Genomic DNA, 25,991 nt, shown 5'->3' with positions numbered 1-25,991 from the left:
TAGAATTGGTCATTATTGTATTTTAATCGCTCAGCAAAATTTGTATTGCATTTTAAAACTGGTAATTACATTTAATTGTAGTTGATTTATTAATAGATTTCAAATTTATGAAATGTTTAAATTATATCAGGATGTCATATATTTATTTTGAGGAATTAAGGAAAAACTTGACTAAACTTTGATTGGAGTAAATATAAGTACAAATAAAAAAATGTGTACTACATGTTAACACTTTAAAATTATAATAAATTAGTGGTTGACAAAATATTTATAATTTAATCAACAGTGTTAGACTAGTCATCCATTCTTTGTTCTCTTAGGTGAACTATCAAGGTTATTATCTAAAAATCTTAAAACTTAAGTTTACTGAAATAATTATTTAATCTCAAACTTCCAAAACCAAAGTAACTTTTCCCTAGCATTTGTGCATTATGAAAGAATTTTTTTTTTAGGTTGTAATGCAGTTGTGTACAATATGTATCATACGAGAAGTGGCAGGTAAGCTATTCAATGATATTAAAAAAATATATTCAGGATATAAAAAAGGAACTGCTCCAGAGTAATGTGGGTTATTGTCTGTATGCATTTATTACTATTACTACAGAGCAAATCAGTCCAAAAGTTGCCTGGTTATCGTATAAAACCATTATTTGTTCAAATGTAAAGAATTAAAAAAAAGGACCATGTAAGCATTATTTGTGTATGGTGTGCCATGTGTACACAAGCTGTAAGAGAATGAAGGCTTTTAAAAATATGTTGGGATGACATATTCAAATATGTTGGGAGGAAAAAATTCAAGGTATATGTCATGGTAAAAGGATCTGATGATTGAAAAACAGTCTGTAGTATTGGAGTGTTAATTCAGAACACTTTAACTTAATCTCTGACCAGTACACCAGATTGTGATGGTCTGAAGCTAAACCACAGACGTGCGGTCACTTCCTGGAGGTCATAACCTGAAATCTACAGGAGCTGAACTTCCCAAAAATATTCATGAATGTTAGATAGGCCTAAATTTCTTAGTTTGCAAAGTGGTTATGAATCTCATAAATTTAACTAACTGGTGGCTCTTGCATAAAGAAGATGAAACCTTTTATATTGAGCCATTACTAATCTACTTTGTCGTATTAGAATACAAGGTTTCCTTAAAATGTTTGATAAACTGGTATTATCAACCAAACCAAACATAGTATCAACTCCAGAACCGCAGAGCCTACTCCAGAATTGTGGAGAGATAAAGGGAAGATATCTTGATGAGAGTTGGATTAAAATTAAAAAATTAATGAATAAAAAGCAAAATATTATAAAACATGGATGTAATTAAACTGTTGTTTTAATTATTTTTAATAGTTATTTTTTTCTTTGGTATTTCCCAGCATTGAAATTATAGCTTAGGTTTAAAGTTATAATACATTATTTTTCTGGAATTTTAATTATTAATTAAATAAACCTTCTTGAACTCTTCTTTACATTCAATTGACAGTAGTTATGTAGATTTTCTTAGAATTAAATTTTGTCATAAAATTTTATTTGTTTGCTGGCAGTTTAACAAAGTTGTTTTACATCATCATACCTAAAAGACTTATGTTTTGAGACACCAGTGTTTTATGTTGTACAATAATTTTCTCAAAATTATTAGAAATACAGACTAAGAGCTGTTTTATTAAATTTTTCAGGCCAAATATCATATGAAGTTATAAATCTATTCCTTAATTTAAATTTCAAGAATTTCAGTATTATTTCATTTTAACCATGGAACAGAAATCAGAGTAAATTTTTTTTTGCAATTGTAACTTGGAAATGAAGGTTTTTTCAGATCCATGTTTATATGTAAGCTTTTGTCTTTATTTTCAAATACAATAAAAATCTTTTATTTGTCTTCTGTTTTAGCTGTCTGCAGTTCAGGTATCTGCATCACAGTTAGTAGTGTCTTCAAACGAAGAAAATTCTGAATTGAAAACTGATGTTAAAGTCTCTGGTGTTTGTATAAGTAAGGATAACATAGCTGTTTGGAGTGGTAAAACTGTTGTGGTTTATCAGTCAGCTCCTCTGACATCGTTGAATGTTATTAGTAAGTTGAGTGTTAATGCACTTTTTAGTTATAATTAATTGAATTAATAAATTTATTCAAATTAAGTTTAGCTTATTTTTTAAAATATGTTTGCAAATTTGGATTTTTCTGTATTGTTATTGTTATTGATTTTTTTGACAGAATTTATGTATTCTTTAATCATGCATTTCACATTAGAAATAGGAATAATATAGTTCTGTACTACCAGGCCTATTTATTAAATTTTTCAGAGATGTCTTGTTAGCTTTGATTATGAACATAAATTAGTTGTATTAAATATTATCATTTTGAAACTAGTGTCTCATATTAGTGTATTACAATAACTGTGTACATTAATATCAAGCTTGTTACAACTGAAAGAGTTACAATATAGAATGGAACAACAAAGATTTATATTTAGAATTAACTTGAAATTTTTTTAACTAGGGTTTACAAAAAAGTGGTATAACAGAGTATTTGTTGTTATGTATCAAACATTTCTTAAAATAGTTTTTAATATTGTTTACAGGTTCATTCAGTTGTGAATGTGAAAGTGTTCAGTTATATGAACAGAGTTTAATTGTATTGGAGATGAAAGGTTATGTACAAATAATGACATTCCAGGGAACTGTTAAACAGACTTTGGAATGCGATAGCACTCCAATTGGTATACATCTTTCTAATTCATATCTTGTAATTTTTACTATATCAGGTGTATTACATTTATGGGATTTAACTCGCAGGTGATTGATTTTTTAATTGATTGATTTTATGTCTGTATTTTAATCATATACATTTATAATGTAAGTGGATTATAGATATATTAACTGTTTTTCATTAGTTATACTCTATATAGTTTAGTATTTTTTATGCAGCATATATTTTGTCTCTAAAATTAGATTATTAGATTTAGTAATTGTTTTATATGAAAAAAAATTACTGTTAAGTGGTTATTATATCATGTTCAGAAATGGATAGATATGCTATTCTATGGATAAAAAACAAGGAACTGCCATGTTATTTTACTCTTGCTTATTTTGAATTTGTGTAGTTTTGAAATTATATTGTCAATTTTTTAAAATGCCTTCTTTTGAATGTAAATCACTTAGGTTTCAACAGGAGATGAGTTAAATGAACAGGAGATTATTATGAACTTAATATTATCAACGAACAAAACTTTTTAAGAGAACCTTGCATTCTATTATGACAAAGTAGTTTAACAGTGGCTCAGTATAAAAAACTTCATATTTTTTGTGCATGAGCCACTATTTAATTAAATTTACAAGATTCGTAGCCACTTTGCAAACATTAACTTTGCAAGTCATTAACTTCTGTTTAAGCTTCTTCAGAAGATTGTTAAGAAATGTTCAGATTTTATGAGAATTATTTTTGCATTAGTCTAATTTTTATAAAATTAAAACAAAAAAAAAATCATTTTGGCATGCTGGAAAGTGGAGGTAGATTTCACTGGGGCAAAATAGGGGTAGGTGAACGCGGATTGTAAGAGCTTGTATCAAACATTACTTTCCATGTTTTACAGACACTACGTTTTCTCGTTAAACTGCAAGCTATTGTTAAATTTATCAAGACTTCCTTATGATTTTTCCTGAAGTGCTTGACAACACACCTATTTGAGGATTAGTGGGAGATTCTAGGTTTGTCTCTTTGTATTGATAAAAAAAGACAATGTTTTTGGAAAGTTTTATTTAAAAAATGTATAAATGTAACAACAGTGATTTTGAGAAGATGATTTGAAAGTACAATAGGCCTACATTACTCACATAAAATTTTGTCACTTGCAAAAATTAACATATACCGTACTGGTATATGACTTAGTACTTAAGTCATGGCATTTTAAATGTGTTCTCTTCAAATTCACTCAATACGACAGTGGTTTCATATGTAAACAAGTTTCACATGTTTAGCATATGGGAAGCCTCTTCTTCTTACAATTCCAACAATATCATTCCTAGATTTCTGCAAAACAAATTTCATTCATTTTAACAAAAAAAAAAAAATTAGTTGAATGGAATATATGCTTCTCTCTATACATAAAACAGTTTTCAGAGTTCCATTCTGTAGTTAAAGAAAGATATAGCTGTTTATTTCACATTAATAAGATTTGATTGATTGGTTGGTTCCAGGTATCTAATATAGTTTTGTTAAATTGAAGCCTGTAAGCTGTTGTATCACTTTTTCACATAGTGAGTGTATGTTACTTTTGTGCAAATTTGAATATTAGATCATGGATACTGATGTACTTTGGTGGATTAACCACTAAAGTACACCGGATTCAATTTGTGTACTTTGGATTACAATTAACCACACATCTCAGAAATGGTTGACCTGACACTGTATTACACTTCATTATTCATACACATCATCCTCTGAAGTAATACCTTATGGTGGTTCCAGGAGCTAAACAGAAAAAGAATTGAGTGTATGTGCAAATTGTTTCATTCAGACTAGGGTGTGACGTCAAGGCAATGGTGAGAGAGGATCATATAGATAATTTTAACATAAAACTGGTGCAGTACACCCCTTTAACTGTCAACACCCCCACAAAAATGCAAATACTTAACTCTTATCATACTGATTCACATTAATTGGTAATAAAGGAAAAGGAATTGATAAAAAATGTTTTATTCTAATAAATTATACAATGACATATGTACATTTGAATGCTTAAATTAGCAACTATATCTCATAAAAAAAGATAAAAAACTTGCCTGATGTATTAAGAGAAAATCAAATTAAAATTGATGGAACTAATTGGTTGATAGTGGTAAAGGACTGATTTGGATCAAGGCAATTTGAAATATCAAGAATAATTATTCCTTTGTTATTTAGAGTTGCAAACAAAAATGTTTTGCTACAGTTGTATTGTAAAATGCAATTTTATATTTTACTGCTACCTTAATTATCTATTGTTACTGCTACATTAAGAATTATTTTCTTTTTGTTGTTATATATAATTTTTTATTTGGTTTGAAGGGAAGCAAAAAGTGTTGGACAGCCTAAAGATTTAATGGATTGTATTGATGATTTTGGTGAAGTGATTTGTGCTCGAGTGAACAGTAATGGTACCAAAATATCTATGAGTATTGCTGGTGTTAATTTGTTACCTGTACCATGTTTATATGTCTGGGATATCGAATCAAATTCAATTTACAAGCATTCATTTTCTGCTAAAAATGAGAGGTAAGATGTATTTTGTTCAATGTAGTGTTTTGTTTAATTTAATTATTTTTTTTTTGTAAGATTGTTTATTTTAACATTTCCCTATATCAGATTGTTAATGTTTACTATGTTAATTTCCTATAGCTGTTTCTCATCAGAAATATCAGAGTTCGTGATTATTTTCAATTTCCTTTTCTTCTTGAGAAGTGTCAAGTTCCTTTGACTATTAAAAGAATATGCCATTGAACTTTTCAATGATAGTATCAGGGTGATTAAATTGTTAAATGTTTTTTTGTTTCTTTGCAAGATGGTCAACAGTACAAGCTCAAGGATACAATATCCTAGATATTTTATCTTGACAATTTCTTTTTTAAATTTGTTTTTGTAATTTTAAACATATAATTAATTTTTGTTTACAGTGAATCTACAAGATTTGTAATCAATCATTACTGGGATCAGGAAGAACCAAGGTTATTAGTGTGTGAGGCTAAACGTGTTCCTCCTGCTTCAAACAATTCAGGACCAGCTCCCTCTTATGGTCGGCAGACGAGTTATGGATCTTCTAATCAACAACCAGTTACTGTATGTACTCGTAATTAATTTTTTTTAAATTTAAAGCTTCATTCGCCTCATTATTATCTAGCTGACATTAGTGCATTGTGCACTAATGTTGGGTTGGTATTAGGTTTAATTATTAACTATATTATACTTCTATACAGATATGAGAGTTTTAGTGCTATGCATAATTCAGAAAAAATACTACCTTGCAAAAATGAGTTTTCAGTTGAATAAATTTAGTTAATTAATTTTTTTATATTGGATATATTATAGTACTGTTTGCAATGTTATATAAACGCAAGGAATTGTTAAGATGTTACTTTATGCTGTGCTATAACCTTTGTTATTGTCCTTTATTGGCAAACATTCTTACTAGTTGATGACTTATTTGATGTTAACAATATGGTAGCTCTTACATGACTCTGTTTAAAATTCTTATTTTAACAATTCTGAATTTAAAAAAGGAAATATTATTCCAGACTTATTTGTAGAAGAACCTCTAGAAGCAAGTGTTCTAACTAATGAACAGAGGGAAGTAGACAGTCCGAGTGGACGCCAACTTAAGACTGATGCTCCTACTTCTTATGCAGAGATAATGAATCGGTACAAGAAAAACTATAAATATGAAAAAACATGACTACACAGTTAACTATGTGTGCTTAAAAGATTTCAAACACCATCCAAGACCAACCAGGTTGGTCTAGTGGTGAACATGTCTTTGCAAATCAGCTGATTTTGAAGTCGAGAGTTCCAACATTCAAATCCTAGTAAAGGCAGTTACTTTTATATGGATTTGAATACTAGCTTGAGGATACTGGTGTTCTTTGGTGGTTGGGTTTCAATTAACCACACATCTCAGAAATGGTTGACCTCAGAATGTACAAGACTACATTCTTCACTTACACTCATACATATTATCCTCATTTATCCTCTAAAGTAATGCCTGACGGTGTTTCCCAGAGGCTAAACAGAAAAAAAAACACCACCCAAGACAATTTTCTTCTATAGATTATTCTTTGTTGCTAATTTATCTCTTGTGGAATTCTTTGAGTCAATTTTAAACCCAAAACAGTTGGCTTATGTTGTTTATTATATATAGATACAGAAATATATATTTTATATTTAAATTGTAAAAACACAAACAAATGCTTAAATGAATTAAAGTAATTTAATGGAGCTATGTTGTGTCAAGGGTTCAAAACTGTCTGCAGAGAAGAGACTATACTGCGACCCTTTTAGTGGTATGAGGATTATGGTTGTTTATGAACTAATTCAACCTGATCAATTTATTCAAGTCTTGTGTTATGTTCACTTTGCTAATAACACAGAAATTTCAGTTGTAATAAAATGTGAATATTTTAGTCTCTTATGAATAAAATAAAAATAAAAATGTTTAAATATTTTGAACCTTCTCAAAATCTGATTTGATTAATCTGTGATTAAGTACTATGGATGTAGCTGGTGTAAAAAAATTATTTAAGGAAAACATATAAAGTCCAGTTGCAAATTGTATTAGTGATGCTTACCTGTGAATTTTTACATGCACCAAAGGAATCCAGGTGGAACAGTGTATGAAGAAAAATTTAGAAAATGTGTTTCAATTTTAGTACTGATGATAGATGAATTGTCAGATGAAAAAAAAGTCTTTGTGAGTCGTCTATTCTTTTACAAAGATCAGCCTGCTCTACCAATAGTTGAGAGAATGGACTTGTACTATCTCTGATACCTGTAAATCTAAACAGTGCCCTGTAAAGTTTTAAGGAAATGAAGAAAAAAGTATGGAGTACATGACTCAGCAATATGTACAAATCATGGAATAATTGTGGTAAGATAGTTAGATAATGCTGTTGTAACAGTTTCATAATATGTTTTGGAGTAAATTCTGCAAATAATGTAAAAATATATTCCTCTGTTCAGACAAAGTGAATTCAGGTACAGTACTCTAACTTGTCAACAATAAGAATATAATAGGAATTAATAATCAAAAAATGAGATCACAAAACCGCTAACTACAAAATAAAACATTAGGCATGTAAAATATACTCATAAAAATTACAGCTTAGCACATTAAAAAATTTGTGTAAAAAAATATATGATTAACATATTTCATGTAAATGACTAATCAAAGAAAAAAAAAGTATAACAATTTTTATTCAACTACGTTAGTTTTGGGTTTGGGTTTCATTATTTTATTAGGTAAAATAGCAATGAGTTTTTTTTATTATCTCCAATTCGTTATTCAATTTCCATGATTATTTTAAAAACTACTTTCAGATATTTGTAGTCAGTTTTGCTGTAAATGTTTCATTAATAACTACTTTTGTGTGAAGTTTCATTAATGAAACGACATTATCAATGAAGATCATAATGCCTTTCATCAGTCAGGTCTTTCAGTCATTCTCTTATCAAACCCACAGAGTTCTGTAATGTTGAATAAAATAAAGCCTTCACCAGGATTTTTTGTGCATTATCAAGAACAGCCGAATTTCTTTGAGGTTTTTATTGCTATTTAGTTTTGATACTGTCTAGGGAAATCTTTGTTTGTAACAACTTTTTAATATGCTTATTTTTACTTGTTCCATGAACAATTTGTTTTTTTTTTTATTACATTGAAAATAGTGACTTAATTTTGTTTCACTATAGAGAAATTTGACATTAAGTGTGAAGATTTTTTTGTTGTTGTAATAATTGGTTGTGGATGGTTTTGTATATTGATTTACATCATTGGAATGTTACATTAATAATGTTAAATTGTTAGAGTATGTTGTCTTACTTCGTTATGATGTAACACAAAAGATGTAGTAGGTATTGGTGACAACAAATGTTATTTACTAATTGCATGATGGTGCAATTCCTATAATTATTATTCCAAGTAATATTTTTATTTCATGCCTAAAATTTAAAGTACAGAGTAAATTATATGGTATTATTTATTTATTCTAAAAATTTAATGTAACAGTTTAGATAAGAAGAAATTTTTCTGATGAAAAACCCATGTAAAAAAAAACATTATGTTTTGTATGAATAAATATACCTCCATGTAAAATCAAATCTGATATTGTCAAAACCATGAATACCTCCATGTAAAATCAAATCCGATATTATCAAAACCATGAATTGTGACCTACAAATATTTAAAGTTTCTTCAACTTTAACTCATTTTATTTTGTCAATTTCATTTTCTAATTGTTTCTTATAGACTTTGCTTTGTTAATATTTCTGATTTAAATCTTTTCCATTTTAACAATCTTCTTTTACTAAGCTTTGTCAGTCTTTTTTTTAAATTTGTCATTAATTCATTCTTATTTTTTAACATTTGCTTTCATATAATTGTTTGGTTTTTTAATTAACAACACTCAGGACTATCCACTTTAGAGGTTAGAAAAGATCAACTGATAATTTTGTGATTGTCTTTTAAAGTAATAAAAAGAAATCTACGTAATTATGCTCATACAGTATACGTGCACAAAAAAGCATTCTACTTGTTTGATAATAGATCTTTTCTTTCCTACCATAAGTTTAATTAACATGTAAAAGTTCTTAAAAGATGAATGTTTCATTTTGATATTAAAGAGAATAGTGCAGTTGTAATGTAGAATATATCAGTAATATAGTTTTCAATTTTAGTTGTTGCTTTTGTTGTATTTTTGTATTAAATGGTTATATTTTTTGTCTGTGTATTTTTTTATAGTTACTGGTCAGTCTCATTTGTTCTCCAAATCATGGTCTGCTAGTTCAAGACAGTGTACCTGTATCTGATGATTTTGTATCTTTGCTTGCTGTTAACACACCACATTTCATTGTTCTTATTAAACTTCCTAATCAACAAGTGAGTATTATGTGCTTATGTCAAAGGTAAAGGTCAGCTTGCCATAAAAATAAACAACTGAGGCAAAAGTTTATTATTAGCTAAATTTTGTTAAATCCATTTCATTTTTTTATATAAACCATTTCTGAGCTCTTTTACTCCCAAGAAACAACCTCTTTCATACTGTGTGTAAAATTTTCCTACTGGGTTTCAACTTGTTCAATGTTGCTGTTTTTTTTTCAACTCTTCAGTTTTTGAGGTGAAAATGTATAAGTTAGAAGGTGAGGAGGGGTTTGTTTCAAAGTGTAGTGATCATTCAGTTTCATTGGAATTGCTGAATACTCTTGTCAGTGTGGGCAACGGTGAGTGAACAGCTGTAATTGACTCTTTCTTATTTCATCATTCTGAATGTTTTACCTCAATTTTAAATCATTTCTCAATATACTTCATTGTGATTGTATTTGGTTCACAAGTATTTGGTTCATTGTAATTGTATTTGATGGAAGGCTAATCACACTTTTGTGTGATTAGCCTTCTCGGAATTTTTGTCAGGTAAATGTCAAAGTTTATGGTAACTTAATTTTTCAGTAACATTTCTGAATATAGTATTCTGTAAAATGTTTGAAATTCCATCGTAGAACAATTATTGTGATCTATTAATTCACTCTAATTCTCGCATTTGTTTGTTCAGCAAGGTTATCCAATGGACCTTCCACTCTTTCATCACAGATATTTTTAAGGCCTTAAATAAATTAAAACACCAAGACATCATTTCTTAATACTTCATGATGGAAGTAACTGTAACCTTTTACGATTTCCTTTTCTTACTGTTGATAAATTTTATATAATTTATGGTGAATTTTAGCAGCATGAAAACTTAGGCAAATGAAAAACTGATTTTCAGATTAGATTTCACAGCTGGCTGGATTGTTTATTATTCCAGTTATATTCACTGTCAGGGGAACACAGACACAGCAGAATTTTACTAGAATACCTAACAATATTTACTAAACCTGCTTCCTCTGGATTATAATTTATTTTTTTGGTTTTATCAGTCGTAGTTCTTGATATATGTGATTATTTCATAATCTGTCTTTTAACGTTCACCTTTCACTGATCTTCAAAGATTTCACCTCAAAAGCTGGCAGTCTTTATTAATGCAATATCGGTTTCCAATTCACAAGTCAGAACAGGAACAGTCATCATTTTATTAAATTTTAATATTATCTAGTTATTTATTCTTAATAATACATCTAGTAATTCCACACATAAAGATAAATTATATTCATCCCTTTCAAATGTCCCTAACGTTTTATAGAGAATGTAAGTAAAGTAATCTTCATTGTAAAGTCAAAGTTCAGGTAGTTGAAATGCATGATCTGTTCAAAGAGATCATTGTTCAGGACTAATTTAATTCTGAACAGTTATTTACCAAAAAAGCCATCGTTTTGTTTTTTTGTGGTAGAATTTCCATATTTTATTCTTTACTTAATAAATATAATTTTTATACTGAATTTTGTGGTTGATCTTTACTAATGTAGACAATTACCTGATAATCTATGTAAGTATCGGCATGAGTAAAATGTACCCATCACATAATTCAGTGCCAGTATCAGCTTCCAAACTACATCTTTGACAAGGCCTTCGATGTTAATATTAAACAAAGTATTAGATAAGTTGCAACCTTGTTTTATTCTTGATTTATTGAATGGATGTGATGAAATTTTATTAGCCATCTGGATCATGGTACTAAATTCATCCAACATAAACAATTTTGATAACGTTTTGATCCTATTTATTAATTAATAGAATTTTCTTACGAATATTATTAAGTAAAACTTTAGTATAGTCAATAAAAGCTAGGTTTGTTTGATGGTGATAAATAATATGCTTTAAAGTAAAAACTTATCTATACAAGATCCACTTCTTTGTTGGAACCCTGATTGTAACTAATATTTAAACATTCTAAATCCATTGAAGATATTTAAGATCTTTTAATAAATTTTGTTGGCACTTAATAAAACAGATTCCAGTGTTAGTTCTTTTATCTCACTTGCCTTTTTTAAACAAAGATTCATTACGAAAATCATTTAAGTAAAAATCAGATCTTATTCTTAAATTGTGTTTTTTTTGTTTTTCATTTAAATACTTTAATATGAAATGCTAAACTGTTGATTTGATCTCCCATTTATCTATCTACTCATATTTTCTTTTGTATCATAAATCATAAATTTCTTTTTCTTCCTATAACACTTTTATCAGATGGTTTTTCTTATGTTACTTCTACATATTTCTGCTAGCTATTTACTCTTATTTTTCTCTCCAACAAATCTTTTTCTTTTTCTCTCTTTTCCATATGCACTTTTTAGAAGTAATATATCTCTGCTTCATTTTCTAAAAGTTGTTTTTTTATTTTTCTGCATGTTACACTACTTTTCCAGTAATTGTATTTTTTGGTACTTCAAATTACATATTTCCTTCAACCAGTTTTCCTTTGCTATTTTTTTTACTTTCCATTTATTTAATTTATTGTACATGATACAATTTTTTGTCTTCATTGTTTGAGTTTTTATACTTTCTATGTTCATCCACAGTTTTAATATATTTCTGTTTGTTCTGTTATTTTCTACCTAATATCTCTTCTGTCTTAATTATTTCAGAATTCTAAAACTAGATGATTATTCTTATTGTTAAATAATCATAATCTGTGCTTACTGAAGAGAGTTATTATATGGTCATCTTTTATTATATTTTGTTTGTAATTTTTACTTACTTCTACCAAGTAAAGGAAGTATTGTGATCGCGAAAAATTTCAGTTTCCAGATTTCAACGGAAATATCCATTTTGACCATCCCTGAATCCATTTTGACTAGTTTTGGCATGATTTCTGTGCGTACGTACAGAATGCTAAACATCACTGTACGTACATACGTACATATGTATGTGTGTATGTGCATGTATATACACGTATGTACATACATATGTATCCTGCATAACTCAAAAATGATTAACCATAGGATGTTGTAATTTTGGATTTAGGACTGTTGTAACATCTAGTTCTGCACCTCCCCTTTTGATTGCAATCGACTGAACCAAAAGTGTCCAAAAAAGCCCAGAAAACAAAAAAAATTAGATTTTTAACTTTTCCTTAACTGTAATAATAAGCCCTCATTGAGAGCTTTTCAACGATATATCATAGCAGAACTATTTTCATTGGTTCCATAGTTATAGCCAAATAACATTTTAATTAATGAAATATTTGGATCTTAAGGGAGGTACATTGGTTTGAATCAGACTTCATCTACTTTTTTTTTAAATTTAAATGTATTGATTTATTAATAATTATTAATCTCTCATTGTAAAAAAAAATTATGATGAATAATAATAATTCAGTAAAAAAAAATCAGGAGTTTATTATGAAATAAAATTTTATATAGTTTAATTTTAAAAAATGTGTAAATGTAATTTAATAGGCATATAAGGAAGTCATGTCTTGTCTACATCAGATTTTTTAATATGTACTGTTTTCAGATCTAAGTTAATGATTGTTTAACAATTTGAAATAGTCATGTAATTAAAACCTTTTAATTACATATCTTCACTTAGTGTAAAATTCACTTAAGTGAATTTTGAGCATTTTATAATTTTGAATTTATTTTAATAACTGTAGTTCTACATAGCTCTTACTTTGATCTTAGTATTAATCATTGTTATGGCATCTTTTTTTGTTTTTTTGCAGTGGGTAACGGAGAAAAGAATATTAATGAAAGATTTTATTGGAATTGAAAAATGTGATACACGAACAAAATCGGCTATTTTAAATTTTAGTTTTAGTCTTAGTATTGGAGATATTGATCAAGCTTTTAAAACAATTCGAAACATCAAAAGGTATGTTTATACTTTTGTTGTGAATTGAAATTTTATTTTATTTATTTGTATACTTCTTATGTTATCTTTTTAGATGATGAATTTCTTAAAGAAGGGCTTGGAAGCAATTGTCTGTTGTAAATTTTTAATATTCCTTATTGTTTTAATTATAAAGAAAATTAATAAATTTGATTTAAAAATTGAAAAAAAAAAATTTAACAAATAAATCATTTCATTAATTTTGAAATGATGTGTAGGTTCTTCCTCTTGGAATTCTGGAATTATGAAAAGTCCAGATATAAAAGAAATTTAAAATAATGTAAATATTATTTATGACATTTAATATACTTTTAAAAAATAATTTTTTAAATGTATAATAATTACTTTTCTTGAAAAAAGACTATTCAATATAACAATAGTTTAAAATATAATCTTAACAAATTTTATTAAAAAATAAAAAAAAGTAATATTTTGAATTCATATCCTGGTTTGATCCTTTAAAATACCTTTAAAGAAAATAATAAATCCCACTATAAAAAAAAAAAATATTCTCTGAAAATCTATGTAAAAAAGTTTTTCAATTTAAAAAAGAAAAGAAATAAATTTATGCCAAAAATTATGCTCTGGCTACCAAGGGCCTCTACTCTTCACAGACTAGTATTTAGGAGGAAAATTAAGTAGAACACTAAAGTTTCTATGTCACGTAAAGGATTATGTAAAAAACATTATTCTATTCTTTCATTAAAATTTGGCGATGTCTGATCCATGATGACCTTCACACCCTCTTTGACTAAATTGTAACCGAAATTAAATGACATTATGCCTCACATACAGAAATTACCAGATATCATTCAAATTGGTTCTTCTAGACTGAAGATATCAAGTAAAAAACTACCCAACATACATAAATACATCCTTCTTGAATTTTTTTAAAATTGTGTTTTTTTTTGTTTGAGAGGAGGTCATGAAACGTTAAGCTTTGCAAAAACCTGGATATGCAAAATTTGACCTGATTAGCATACTTCTCTTATGTAGTATACTTTTAATAATTTAAAGCTATAACTACGATATAGCTACCATATACGTACTAGTAGTAGCTACATATATGTAGCTACCATTTACTGACGCATATTCTGCATTTTTTTAGAGGAAAGAATTGTCTTAAAATAAGACTGTAAATTATGCAAGAACAAAAAAAATTAGAACATTTCACAATTGAGTTTTGTTTGAACCCTACATATTATAATTTCTAAGCTAACACAATAAATTTTCTATATTTAATGAAGGAATTGAATTCAGTTGCGATGCTTGTGTGTTTCTGCTTCTTCAAGGCTGGTTTTTTACTATCTGAGTGAGATGGCTGTGGAAACTGTCTTACATGAGAAGGAACTTTAGATGAAGCAGGCACCTGATCGTTGTTTCCAAACTTTTTTTGATCCAATCCAAAATCAGTTTGCTGGATATCCACTCTTTCTCCTGTGCCACAACATGAACACCAGCAGGAAACCTTAATGCTTTAGCTACGGTTTGCCTTTGGAAAATGATGTTTGGTGATAATTTCCTTTCATTAGCAGTAATTGCCAGCGTCTCAGTGCAATGCTGTTTTTCAGCACCAGATATAATTATCAGCATATTTGATGCTTCCTTTTCTTCTATATTGGTATAGCTCAGCATGTTGAAGTACACCAGCGTCTGATCTGCATTAATAATTTATGACAGCAGATATCTATTCTTTTTAATGTACTCTAGTGACACGTTGATAGAGGGCAACCACTTTGTCCATATAATCTAGGGGCAGTTTCTGGCATAAAGTTGTAAACCTTCTCGGGGAATAGTTCTTCCTCCTCATGAAGCGCCAAACCTACCCACTGCTAGCTTTGAAACTTGCTGTGCAGAATTCCTTTAGCAGATATAAGCTATTAGAACTGCTCAAAAATTTTTAATTGGAGTTTATTCAGAAAAGGGGCCGAGTTAGAAGCTGCCATTTTGGATTTAAAGTAGAGACCTCTCCTATCACCCTGCAAAAGGGTGTCAGTAAACTCTGTTGTAAGCTCTTGTAAAGTATGCTCTTGTAAGCTTAGATATTAATTTTAAACCTGAAATATTTGAGCTTATAATTTTGCAAATATAATCTTCCTAGTCATTCCAAAAAAGGTTATAGTCAATTTCATACACTTAAAAATGTTTGTTGTCATGAATTTTGTATAATTGCAGTATAAATCATTTGAATAATTGCTTACATATTTTGTGTGGAAATTTATGTTTTGTATTTAATTTAAAATATTAAGACTGTGTTAGAACCGTTTTGGCTTTCTAATAATTTGAAATGAGAATTAATTTTTATTAATAGTTTATTTATGTTATTATGTAAAAATAATTTTTGTGTAGTGTTGCAGTATGGAGTAATTTAGCTAAATTGTGTGTGAAAGCAAAAAGATTAGATGTGGCTGGTGTTTGCCTCGGACATACTAGGGATGCTAGAGGTGTAGCTGCACTTCGTGAAGCTCAGTCATACCCAGAACAGGAAGCAAAATTAGCAACACTAGCTGTACATTTGGGTTTAATAGTAAGTAAATATCCAAAATTAAATATTTTAATTATAAAATGAAAGATGACTCTGCCCTTGAGCCATATGTCACACCAGTCCTCAGTGAGAAGTCACAAAACTGGATTCATGGTTAGTTTTAAAGCTTGTTCTTTTCTTAATTAATTAATGTATAGTACTTGTAATAAAAAACAATCAAATCAATTTGCAGTTTATTATTAAAGAAAATATTGCCTGATCTTTACTAAATCTTTAATGCAAGTTCATTTTGAGATCATGTAGCTCGTACAAATTTATATTGAAAAAAAATATTCTTTAACATCAAATATATGTGATGTAATTTAGAAAAATCTTAGTTCTCTTGTGCAATAAATTTAAGAGTTAAGTTTTAAAAATATCTCATTTCTGTTCCTTAGGTATATAGGAACCATAAATGGCTCAAACACTGTTATCCTTATATTATAAGAAAGAAAGGAAAGGCTAATTTTTGTGGATTTTAAGACTTTATTGTAAAAAGAAAAAGTGAAAGAAATTGAAAAGTAGTGTATAATACTCGTACTATAACAGTGTGAATGTAACCACAGAGTAAATTCAAATTTGAAGAGCTCATGCATAGTAATGATTATATTGTAGATTTAAACATTACTGAACTGTGTGACAGTTTGGTAGATTTCATAAGAAAGCTACCTATTGTAATAGGTACCATGATTCGACTTCTAGAAAATTTAGACATATCTTAACGTTTCATATCCCCCAGATCCCAAAACCATGGTCAGTTTTAAATTTTATACATACATTTATATATTGATTTTTCTGAAGTCAATACTTATAAAACCCATATTGTATTTTTTGTAATCAAAAACTAACTTCAACAACCCAAGTACAGAATTACAAAGTAAATGAAATTGCACTTACCTTATTTTTTTTTCTTTATTCCAATTGTACTTTCATGGGATACCACATCATCAGTGGCATATAAATTATATAAAGTTACATATCAAAACAACAATTGTTTTTTTTTAGAAAAAAATTAATATATTAAAATTCCTATCATATATTGAAACATGAAGTCAATTAAATAAAACAATTACATATATATTTAAATATGATGTCAATTAAGAATAAAAATTAAAATTAACTTTAAAAATAAAATAATTGGAAGATTATTTATACCATGTAACCTGGACAGCCAATGTTACATTACTGAGTGAATTTGAAATTATTTATATACATTCTGATTATATCTATTTTTATCTAAAAACATGCTGCCATCTGTTGCTGCTTTTATAATAGTGTTGTCATCTTCATACTCTGTCTGAAAGTTGATCAAGTTGGAAGTTCTTTTGTACTTATATATATAAAATTTCTCAAAAATTTCCAAACTTTTACTATTATTATTTAAATTAAATTTCTTGATTTCCACTGTTTTCAAATTTGTCCGAATATTAGATACAGAATGTTTGTTATTATAAGGTGGTCAGCAACATTAGATAAATCCAATTTACCATTTTTATAATTTCTAACGTGCTCTAAAAATCTAGTTTTAAAAGACCTATTAGTTTTGTTTTATATATATATATATCGTCATAATCATTGCATTTTATTTTATAAATTCCGCATGAATTATGTGTGTTTGTTATTTTTTAAATATTTTATTATATGATTGTTTGTTTTGTGTGCTGGTTTGCAATTCAAACCAGCATACAAAACAAACAATCAAAGTATGAAGATGACAACACTATATAACTCATCCCAAAATCTCAGTCGAGTTCATTAACAGCCAAAATCAGACCATACGGTGGGGGACTTTTTTTGGAAAAAGCGAAATATCACTATAACCTTCTTACTAAGTAAAATATCGAATTTGTTTAAAGTTGTTTCTACTATTCTTTGGATAAAGGCCTAAAACTTATCTAAGTAAAGTTTTTTTGATATCACCAACCATTAGCCCAGGGGATGGAAAAAATAATTTCCATCCCCTGGGGTTTTGAAGACAAAAAAAATTATACCACCCTTAGTAGGCACAGTATCATATCAGTTTAAATTGGTTGTTAGTCCTCTATAAACATTACCTAAAATGTTTCTGATATCTAAAACAATTTTTGATATGACCACTTTTATAGTAAGGGATGACCAAAATCTCTAAGGGATTAATTGTAATGTAAGGGGTTAATTGAAATTCAACCACCAAAGAACATCGGTATCCACGATCTAGTATTCAAATCCATATAAAAGTTACTGCCTTTACTAGGATTTGAACCTTAGAACTCTCGACTTTGAAAATCAGCTGATTTGCGAATACATGTTCACTACTAGACCAACCCGGTGGGTTTTTATCCCGTACTTAGCACCAGTGAAATCTACCTTCCGGCATACCAAAAGGGATATTTTTTTTTAATATGATATGTTTTAATTTCCAGAAGTAAATGTGCTAGAGTGTAGTAAAATTGTGAGTATTATAATATTATTTAAATAAGTCTAATAATATCCTAAATATTAACAAATATATTGTTCATATAATTAAATTTACCTGCATCTGTGTGATTCGTTATGAAGTCTATTAAATAGTGGATAATCAAATACTTACTGGATAATAAATTATAATTAGATAATAAATAATGATTCTAAGTTCTGGATAGTAAAAATTAAATTTAACTTTAAAGAAATATTAATATACTTATGGCCATTTTTTATCTTAATTTTCCATGAGTTTATGATCTTTTTAGTAAAAACTTTTTCAAAATTATTATTTTTTTCTTTAATAAGAAGCTGGAAGTTGACTTAAAAAAAAACAAACAAGTTTTAAACAAGCCATGAACCCAGTTTCTTTTTTTCTTTGTCTTCTCATTAATGGGATATGTGGTTTCAAAGGCAGGCTTCATCCTTTATTTTATGCATTTTGATATGTTCACTGCTTGTTGATCTACAGTAGAACATCTTTTGTGATGAATGTGTTTATGTGAAATTTACTTCAGAAATTCCTGGTGAGTGTAACAGTTTTGGTTTATATTTTTTCATTTGTAAAAATTCATTTAATATAAATAAAAACTTACGTGTGTTGTATGGATAGTTTGGTACTTAAAAAACAGATGAAAGTTTAAAGAGTAGAATGTAGATCTTCTATATTAAATACTTCTCCTGTATGTATTTCTTTTGATTGATTTTTTGTTAGCATCTTGTACGAGTAGTGTTTTTTAATTCAATTTTTCATATTTAAATAAAATCATTTTATACTTTATGTTAAGTGTATGAAGAGAACATTTTTTTATTATAATAAAATAAATGAATTTATTTTCTTTACATTTAGGTGGGTTAATTCAGTTGTAACTTAACATTCATTTTTTCTAAAAATGGGATATTGAAAATATAACCCATTAGTATAAAATATAACCTATAAGTATAAATATATACAGTATAAAAATAAATCTTGTTCATTTAGTGGATTAAAGCAAGCAGCCATCATTTATGTGGTTGGTATTAATTGCTACAAAATCAAGCCTAAATCTCATTTTATTCTTTAATCTCTTGTTAATTCCAAATATGTTAATTCATCATCCTGTGTAATCTTAAAATCTCATTATTGCTCTTTCCTAAATATCATTTCTAAGCCTTTTTCCTGCTCTTGCCTGTTATTTAATGTCAGTTCCTTTATTACTGTTAGGCAGCTCGGGTGCAGCGATCATTTTTTGCAGTTTTATTTAGTGCTTGATAGTTACCTTGCAAAACCTCCTAATTTTTCTACATGTAATAATCTCTCATTCGCAGTTTAGTTTGTGCTTGGTTATTGTATAAAATAAAATATAAACAATTGAGATTATATTTACTTTATGTCTATTTTTTTGTTTTGGAATAATTAAATTTATACAGTATTTTAATCAAATAATTATTTTTCTTTTACTTTTGGTTATTAGTTATTGAACAACTTACCTGTGAGTGAAAAGGTGACAGAAGGATTGGAAGAATTAATAATGCAGAATTCCAATATGAAGGGTAATTAATAATGGTGATGATTAGGATAATGTAGGATGGTGAATCTAATCTCACAATGAATAAATATTTGATTTAAGAAATGATTAAATTTAGAAGTGAATGTTTAACAGGAATATGTGTAAAGAAATCTCTAGAAGAAATGGAAAATAAAAATTAATTTGTGTAGAACATTATTAGTTCTCATAAATAAAAAATAACAAAAATTCAGTTAGATTTTTAGTAGTTGTGTTTAGTTATGTGATAAGTTATGGGGTTTTTCAGTAAGTAAAAGGTCAAGAAAATGGGGTTTTGAAGACAAAAAAAAATCATACCTTCCGTAGTAGGCACAGTATCGAATCTGTTTAAAGTGGTCGTTAGTCCTCAAAACATTACTTAAAACGTTTGTCTGAAACAATTTTTGATATGACCAACCCTTACGACAAGGGATGACCGAAATGTTGCTGGAATTGTAAGAAGATGGGGCTTGTTGTATGTTAAACATGTGAAACCTTTTTCACATGCAACCATTGTAATATTGAGTAAGTTAGAATTTTTTCTTAACTTTAAGGTGCAAATCTTTTTTCCCCCCTACTTAGCACTGGTGAAATGTACCTCTCCGCCTTCTGACATGCCGAAAGGGATTTTTTTTTATTTATTAATGTTGTATTTCATGTTGTTTTGATCAAAATTTTCCCCATAATTTTGTTTGTCTTTTCTGAAAAATGGTGGAGAAGTTTCTATTTTAATTAGTTTTTATCTATTGAATAACATATCCAATCATTTCTGATATCTGTACAGTGTTTAATTATGTGTAGTTTTGCATCAAATATTTCTTTATTAAACAATCGTATGATATATTCAGTTGAGTTACATTTTTCAATTGTTAAACATTTTGAAAATCTTTTTTAATTTGTTTGTATTTTAACAGGAGGAAGCAGAGAAGTTATATGAAAGCTGTAGTCGATGGGATTTGTTAAACAAATTATATCAGAGTTTAGATCAGTGGGATAGAGCAATCAAATTGGCTGAAGAGAAAGATCGTATTCATTTGCGCCATACTTATCACGCTTATGCTCAGTATCTAGAAGAGAGAGGGGATACAGAAGGTGCAGCACAGATGTACCAACGAGCTGATACTCATCGTTATCAAGTAACAAGAATGTATCTTGATGATCCTTTAACATTGGAATCATATGTGTTGAAGTCAAAAGACATGTATGTTTATAATATTACACCATAGTTAGATTGTTAAAGTAATCACTTATTTATTATATAAATTGACACCCTTTCAAATTGTTTATTGTACTTTTATTTGAATATTATGAAAATCGTATAAAAATTTGATTCAAAATCTGTCTTATAGCTTAATTATTTTCTTGTAGAGTTTTTATAATAATTTAGTGGTAAGTATTAAATAGTTCCTAATAACTTTTAACCGTGTTGCATATCTTTAGTTATGTATAATCTCTGTATTGTAATATTGGAATAGGGGTTATAATAACAGTAAAAAATTATGTGTAAGTGAAACAGCAGCTTTTTTCTATGGTCTTCAAGATTGGGTTCATGTTTTTATTTAGAATGGTCAACATTGAAAAATTTATTAACAGATAAAAGCCTGTTTCTTCATTTCTTGATTGAAAGATACTATTGATATGCTCTTTGAATCAGATTTAAACAGAAAATTTTATCAACTTTCTTCAATAAGAGGAATATAAAAGGGAAATAATTTGGGCCTGATTCTGTTTTTTGTGGTCATGGATGAAATGCATAAGATCTTTAAGAACATAAACAGCTTTCGTTGGATACTAGAAATTATTTTTAGTTTCATTGATGAAGATTGTGATAATGATAGATGACATAGAGCTCATTAAGAATTCTAGAGAGAAATTCCAATCAGCCATGAGGAGTATTACATTTTAATTCAACAAATTTTCAAAAAATTTCATTGTATCACTATTTTTGATTTTGATGATATTTGGTATATCATAACTACCCACCTTGCAGTGGCCAAAAAATATTTTTTTTATATTTAAAAAAAAATTGTTCTTGAGTAATAGACTATTTTATAACTCGGCAACAGGTAAAAACAGCCATTTTTGTCACTTTTTCCATGAGCTGTAGTAAAAATAAAAAAGGGCTTTTTGGCATATGTATGCATGTGCACATATATATATATATATATATATATATATGTGTGTGTGCGTGTGCGGGTGTGTGCGCGCGCGCGCGCGCGCGTGTGTGTGTGTGTATGTTATAACTGTTTAAAATAAAAAGATGCTAAGTTATGTAAGAAAGTTATTTTATTCCAAACCTAAAAAAGTGTATTTTCTGACAAAACATTTTCATATTTTACCCCATTTTTTCTGAAAATCTAAGTGAGATAGCGATCTGGGGCCATTTTTATTCAATTTGTTACGATTAAAAACCATAAGGAAGCACCAAATTTACTCAATTTGTACCCCAAGAATTTTAGTATGGCTTAATTTCACAAAGGGGGCAGAAAGCAGGCTAAATGTTTTGCAAGCCAAATCTCCTGAGAGATTTGAATCATCTCCTGAAAGATTGTTGTGCAATTTGGAATCATTCTATATATCTGGAAATGCAGGAATGACTGCGTGGAAGTTTTCATTGAAAAAGAACTTTTCTTATTGCCAAATCAAATTTTTATTGTTACCAGAAGGTTTTTCTTATGAACCTCTGAATGTATCTCAAAAACTACAATATGTATGACATAACTGGAAGCTCAAAATTCTGCAACATAAAAAAAATCACAGTAAAACCTAAAAACATAGAATCACAAAAAACATATTTTTCTACCTAATGAGAAACATTGCTATTATACCAAAAAACCTTAAAAATATCTCATATTTATTGTAAAATCATTGATAATTTGAAAGTCTTTATAAATATATCAGATGTTTATAATTAACCTTTTTACTATTACCATTTTATAAATTGAATGTATTCACATAAGTTTTAGATAGTTAGTTTACATGTTAGTAACATTGGGGCTTTTGTCCACTTTAGAAAACAACTTATCTCTCTTTCTGTAGTGTGCTTTATAATTTTAAATCCAGATACAATTTTAGTTTATTTTGAAGTTCAGTTGTTTATGAACATGAAGACTTATTTTTTTTCCTGAAAACTGGTCTCGGGGTTCCCATTCAGTTAATCATGTCTTTCTGATAAACTGTCATATATATAACTTATGTGTCCACCACCTAATTCAGATTTAATAAAATTTCATATTAAATACCTGGACTAGCCACAAAACAAATTAGAATAAAAACTGAACATGATTTGTAATGTTAAGTGTCACTTGTCAGTGGTATTTAAGGATACTGGTAACGTCAGCACATTCAATGATTTTAAATTTAACATGCCAGTAGTGGAAATAGTTCATTTTAAATCCTATGAATTATGGAATGTGATGTTGCAAAAATGAATCCAGTTGCACAAACATGATGGTAGTATTCTACCAGCATAGTTGGAAAAAAATATACCCAAAAGCAAGTTATATGAGTACTTTGTGTACATGTGATTCCAGTCATTAGTTAAAGAATATTTTTTTTTGTGAATTTGTAAAAAAGCTTAATGCTTATTCAATTTCTACATAGGTTGGATTGTACTGAAGAAGGGTTGTGCTATTTTTCTCAATTCTACACTTTAGATAACTTCTGTTTCTGTCTAATTTAATAGGAATCAGTATGTTGTGAATGCTTTATGGTTAAAATATAATGCTTGAATCGTTTCTTCTGTATTATAATACAGTTTAATCTTAATTTCCTTATATTATTTATAGTTTGAGTAAATTTTTGATAATTTACCTATTGACTATTTTTTATAATGAAAAATGAAATTTTTTATAAGTGAAAAATTAATATTCACATTCAAAACTGGTTGAAAGGAAGAGATGCTGTCTTATGTTTTGAGATATTGTACTTATGTTTTTCCTTCAAATTTTTCTCATCAAAAATCATTGGCTAAGTTATAAGTATGTTATTGGCTGTAAGACAGACAGAAGGTAACTAAAAAATGACACTTGTTGAGTTAGACATTAGTTACAGATGAACATTTATTTGCTTGAAAAAATATCTACACTATTACATTGTGTATATTTTTGTGAATATATTAAATAATTTTTACAGGTCACTTATAAAATGGTGGGCCCAGTATATGGAGAGCAGTAATGATATGGAATTAGCAATGAAATATTATAAAGAGGCAGAAGATCACCTTTCTATGGTCCGTGTTATGTGTTTTCTTGAAGAATTTGATCGTGCTGCTGAAATTGCTAGTTCATCTGGTGATAAAGCTGCTTGCTATCATCTTGCTCGGCAGTATGAAAATATGGGTCATATTCCAGAAGCGATACACTTCTTTACTCGTGCCACTGCATATGCTAATGCAATTCGAATGTGCAAGGTAACTTTTTATTCAGTATTTTTAACAGGAAATTGTTTGGAGTTTTGGCTAGAATTAGTTATCAGTTGACAAAAAAAAAATAAAGATAACAGTTTAGAGTTCTTTAAAATAACTATCAGAATGACAAATAAACTGAATTTCAAAATAAAATTGGATTTGTATCTAATAACTACTTATCCAAATTAATATATTACTGGGTAAGTGATTTTATTGATTAAAAGAAAACTATTGAAATAGATTATATGAAATGCATTTCTTTAATTTTTTTGAGGAACAAAACTTGGATGAGCAGTTGTGGACTTTAGCATTATCTGCTGGTACCAGAGAGCAAGTTGAAGCCGCTAGACACCTTGAACCTACTGCTCCTGATAAATCAGTGCTTTTATATCATCGTGCTGGAATGTTACGCAGAGCACTTGATTTAGCATTTAAGTTAGTATACTTTCTACAATTATTTTAAAATAATTTCTTTCTCTATTGCTTATCAGTAAATTTTAAGCTTTCCATATTAATATTATTGGACTGACTTCACCTGTTTTTGTTCATTTATTAATTTAAATATTTGATAATAATTCTAACTTATATTTTTAATAATTTATTTATATTAATGAAATAAATATAATGAATACATTTTCTTATAAATTCATTCTTAATTCTTTATTGAATATTTAAAAATGAAATGACATCCCTTGTACAGATTCCCTAAAATGTCACAAGGGGCTAATAAAAACTATTGGTGTGAATTATGTAGAAAAAGCTAAAGGAACAAGTTTATATCTTAAAGATATGCCTTTATGAATTAACCAAAATATTTAATATAGTACGAAATATAAACCACCAAAACACAGTAATTAGACAAGTTAAACTTACTATATTAATTTCCAAAACTTATCTAATTACTGTTTTGGTAGTTTATATTTCATGTAATATTAAATCTTATTAAAACAGTGGTCAATATGTTAATGAATTATTTGAATCTTCAAAAAATTGTATATACAATACAATTTTGTGTATAAAAAATATATTTTTACAGTTTAAAATTATATATATATATATCTATCATTTTTTGAAGATATGTGGTATTATATATCTTCTTTATGAATTTTTATATTATGTAATAATATATTATATATTAACTGATTAATATTTATAACTAATATATATATATATAATATATATATATAAAGGATCCTACATCCTCAGCTATGATTGAATTATTTAATTAAACTGCATATTAAAAAGTTAAAATTAAAAGTTTTAAAATAAACCATACACATGATATAATGTTTGTTACACTACTGTAATATTGTAATGAAAATTGCATATTAATTTATTAAATGATTGCTACTATCTGTTGCAATTTTTATAAGTCTCTCTCAAATACTGTCTTAATGGTTTGTCAAATTTAAATTTTGTTTAAATATGTAATTTATTTGTTTTATATGTATAATTATATATGTATTTTATTTAATATGTTAGTATAATGTATTTAATTTTTTTTTCACCTTTACTAATCTCTAATATTTCTAAATTTGTGTTAGTATCAGAAATAGTGTTTATTGTTTATTAGATGGTCTGTCATATTAGGT

General features: G+C 27.9%; 1 protein-coding gene across 1 annotated transcript in view; it reads left to right on the top strand.

Annotated features, from left to right (window-relative positions):
* The window catches only part of LOC142318998 (intraflagellar transport protein 140 homolog), an 80,786-nt gene that overhangs the window by 25,738 nt on the left and 29,057 nt on the right, over positions 1-25,991 (top strand). The window contains exons 8-17 of the mRNA XM_075355777.1: positions 1,891-2,071; positions 2,580-2,793; positions 5,045-5,251; positions 5,650-5,812; positions 9,480-9,617; positions 13,336-13,484; positions 15,852-16,029; positions 20,906-21,192; positions 24,126-24,402; positions 24,674-24,834. Coding sequence (XP_075211892.1) covers positions 1,891-2,071; positions 2,580-2,793; positions 5,045-5,251; positions 5,650-5,812; positions 9,480-9,617; positions 13,336-13,484; positions 15,852-16,029; positions 20,906-21,192; positions 24,126-24,402; positions 24,674-24,834 — 1,955 coding nt within the window. The remainder of the gene's footprint in view (positions 1-1,890; positions 2,072-2,579; positions 2,794-5,044; positions 5,252-5,649; positions 5,813-9,479; positions 9,618-13,335; positions 13,485-15,851; positions 16,030-20,905; positions 21,193-24,125; positions 24,403-24,673; positions 24,835-25,991) is intronic.

The sequence above is a fragment of the Lycorma delicatula genome, chromosome 2 (genome assembly GCF_047948215.1).
Source record: "Lycorma delicatula isolate Av1 chromosome 2, ASM4794821v1, whole genome shotgun sequence".
In the NCBI taxonomy this organism is placed as follows: domain Eukaryota; kingdom Metazoa; phylum Arthropoda; class Insecta; order Hemiptera; family Fulgoridae; genus Lycorma; species Lycorma delicatula.
Note: the sequence above shows the minus strand (reverse complement) of the source record. Positions and strands in the feature narration are given on the sequence as shown.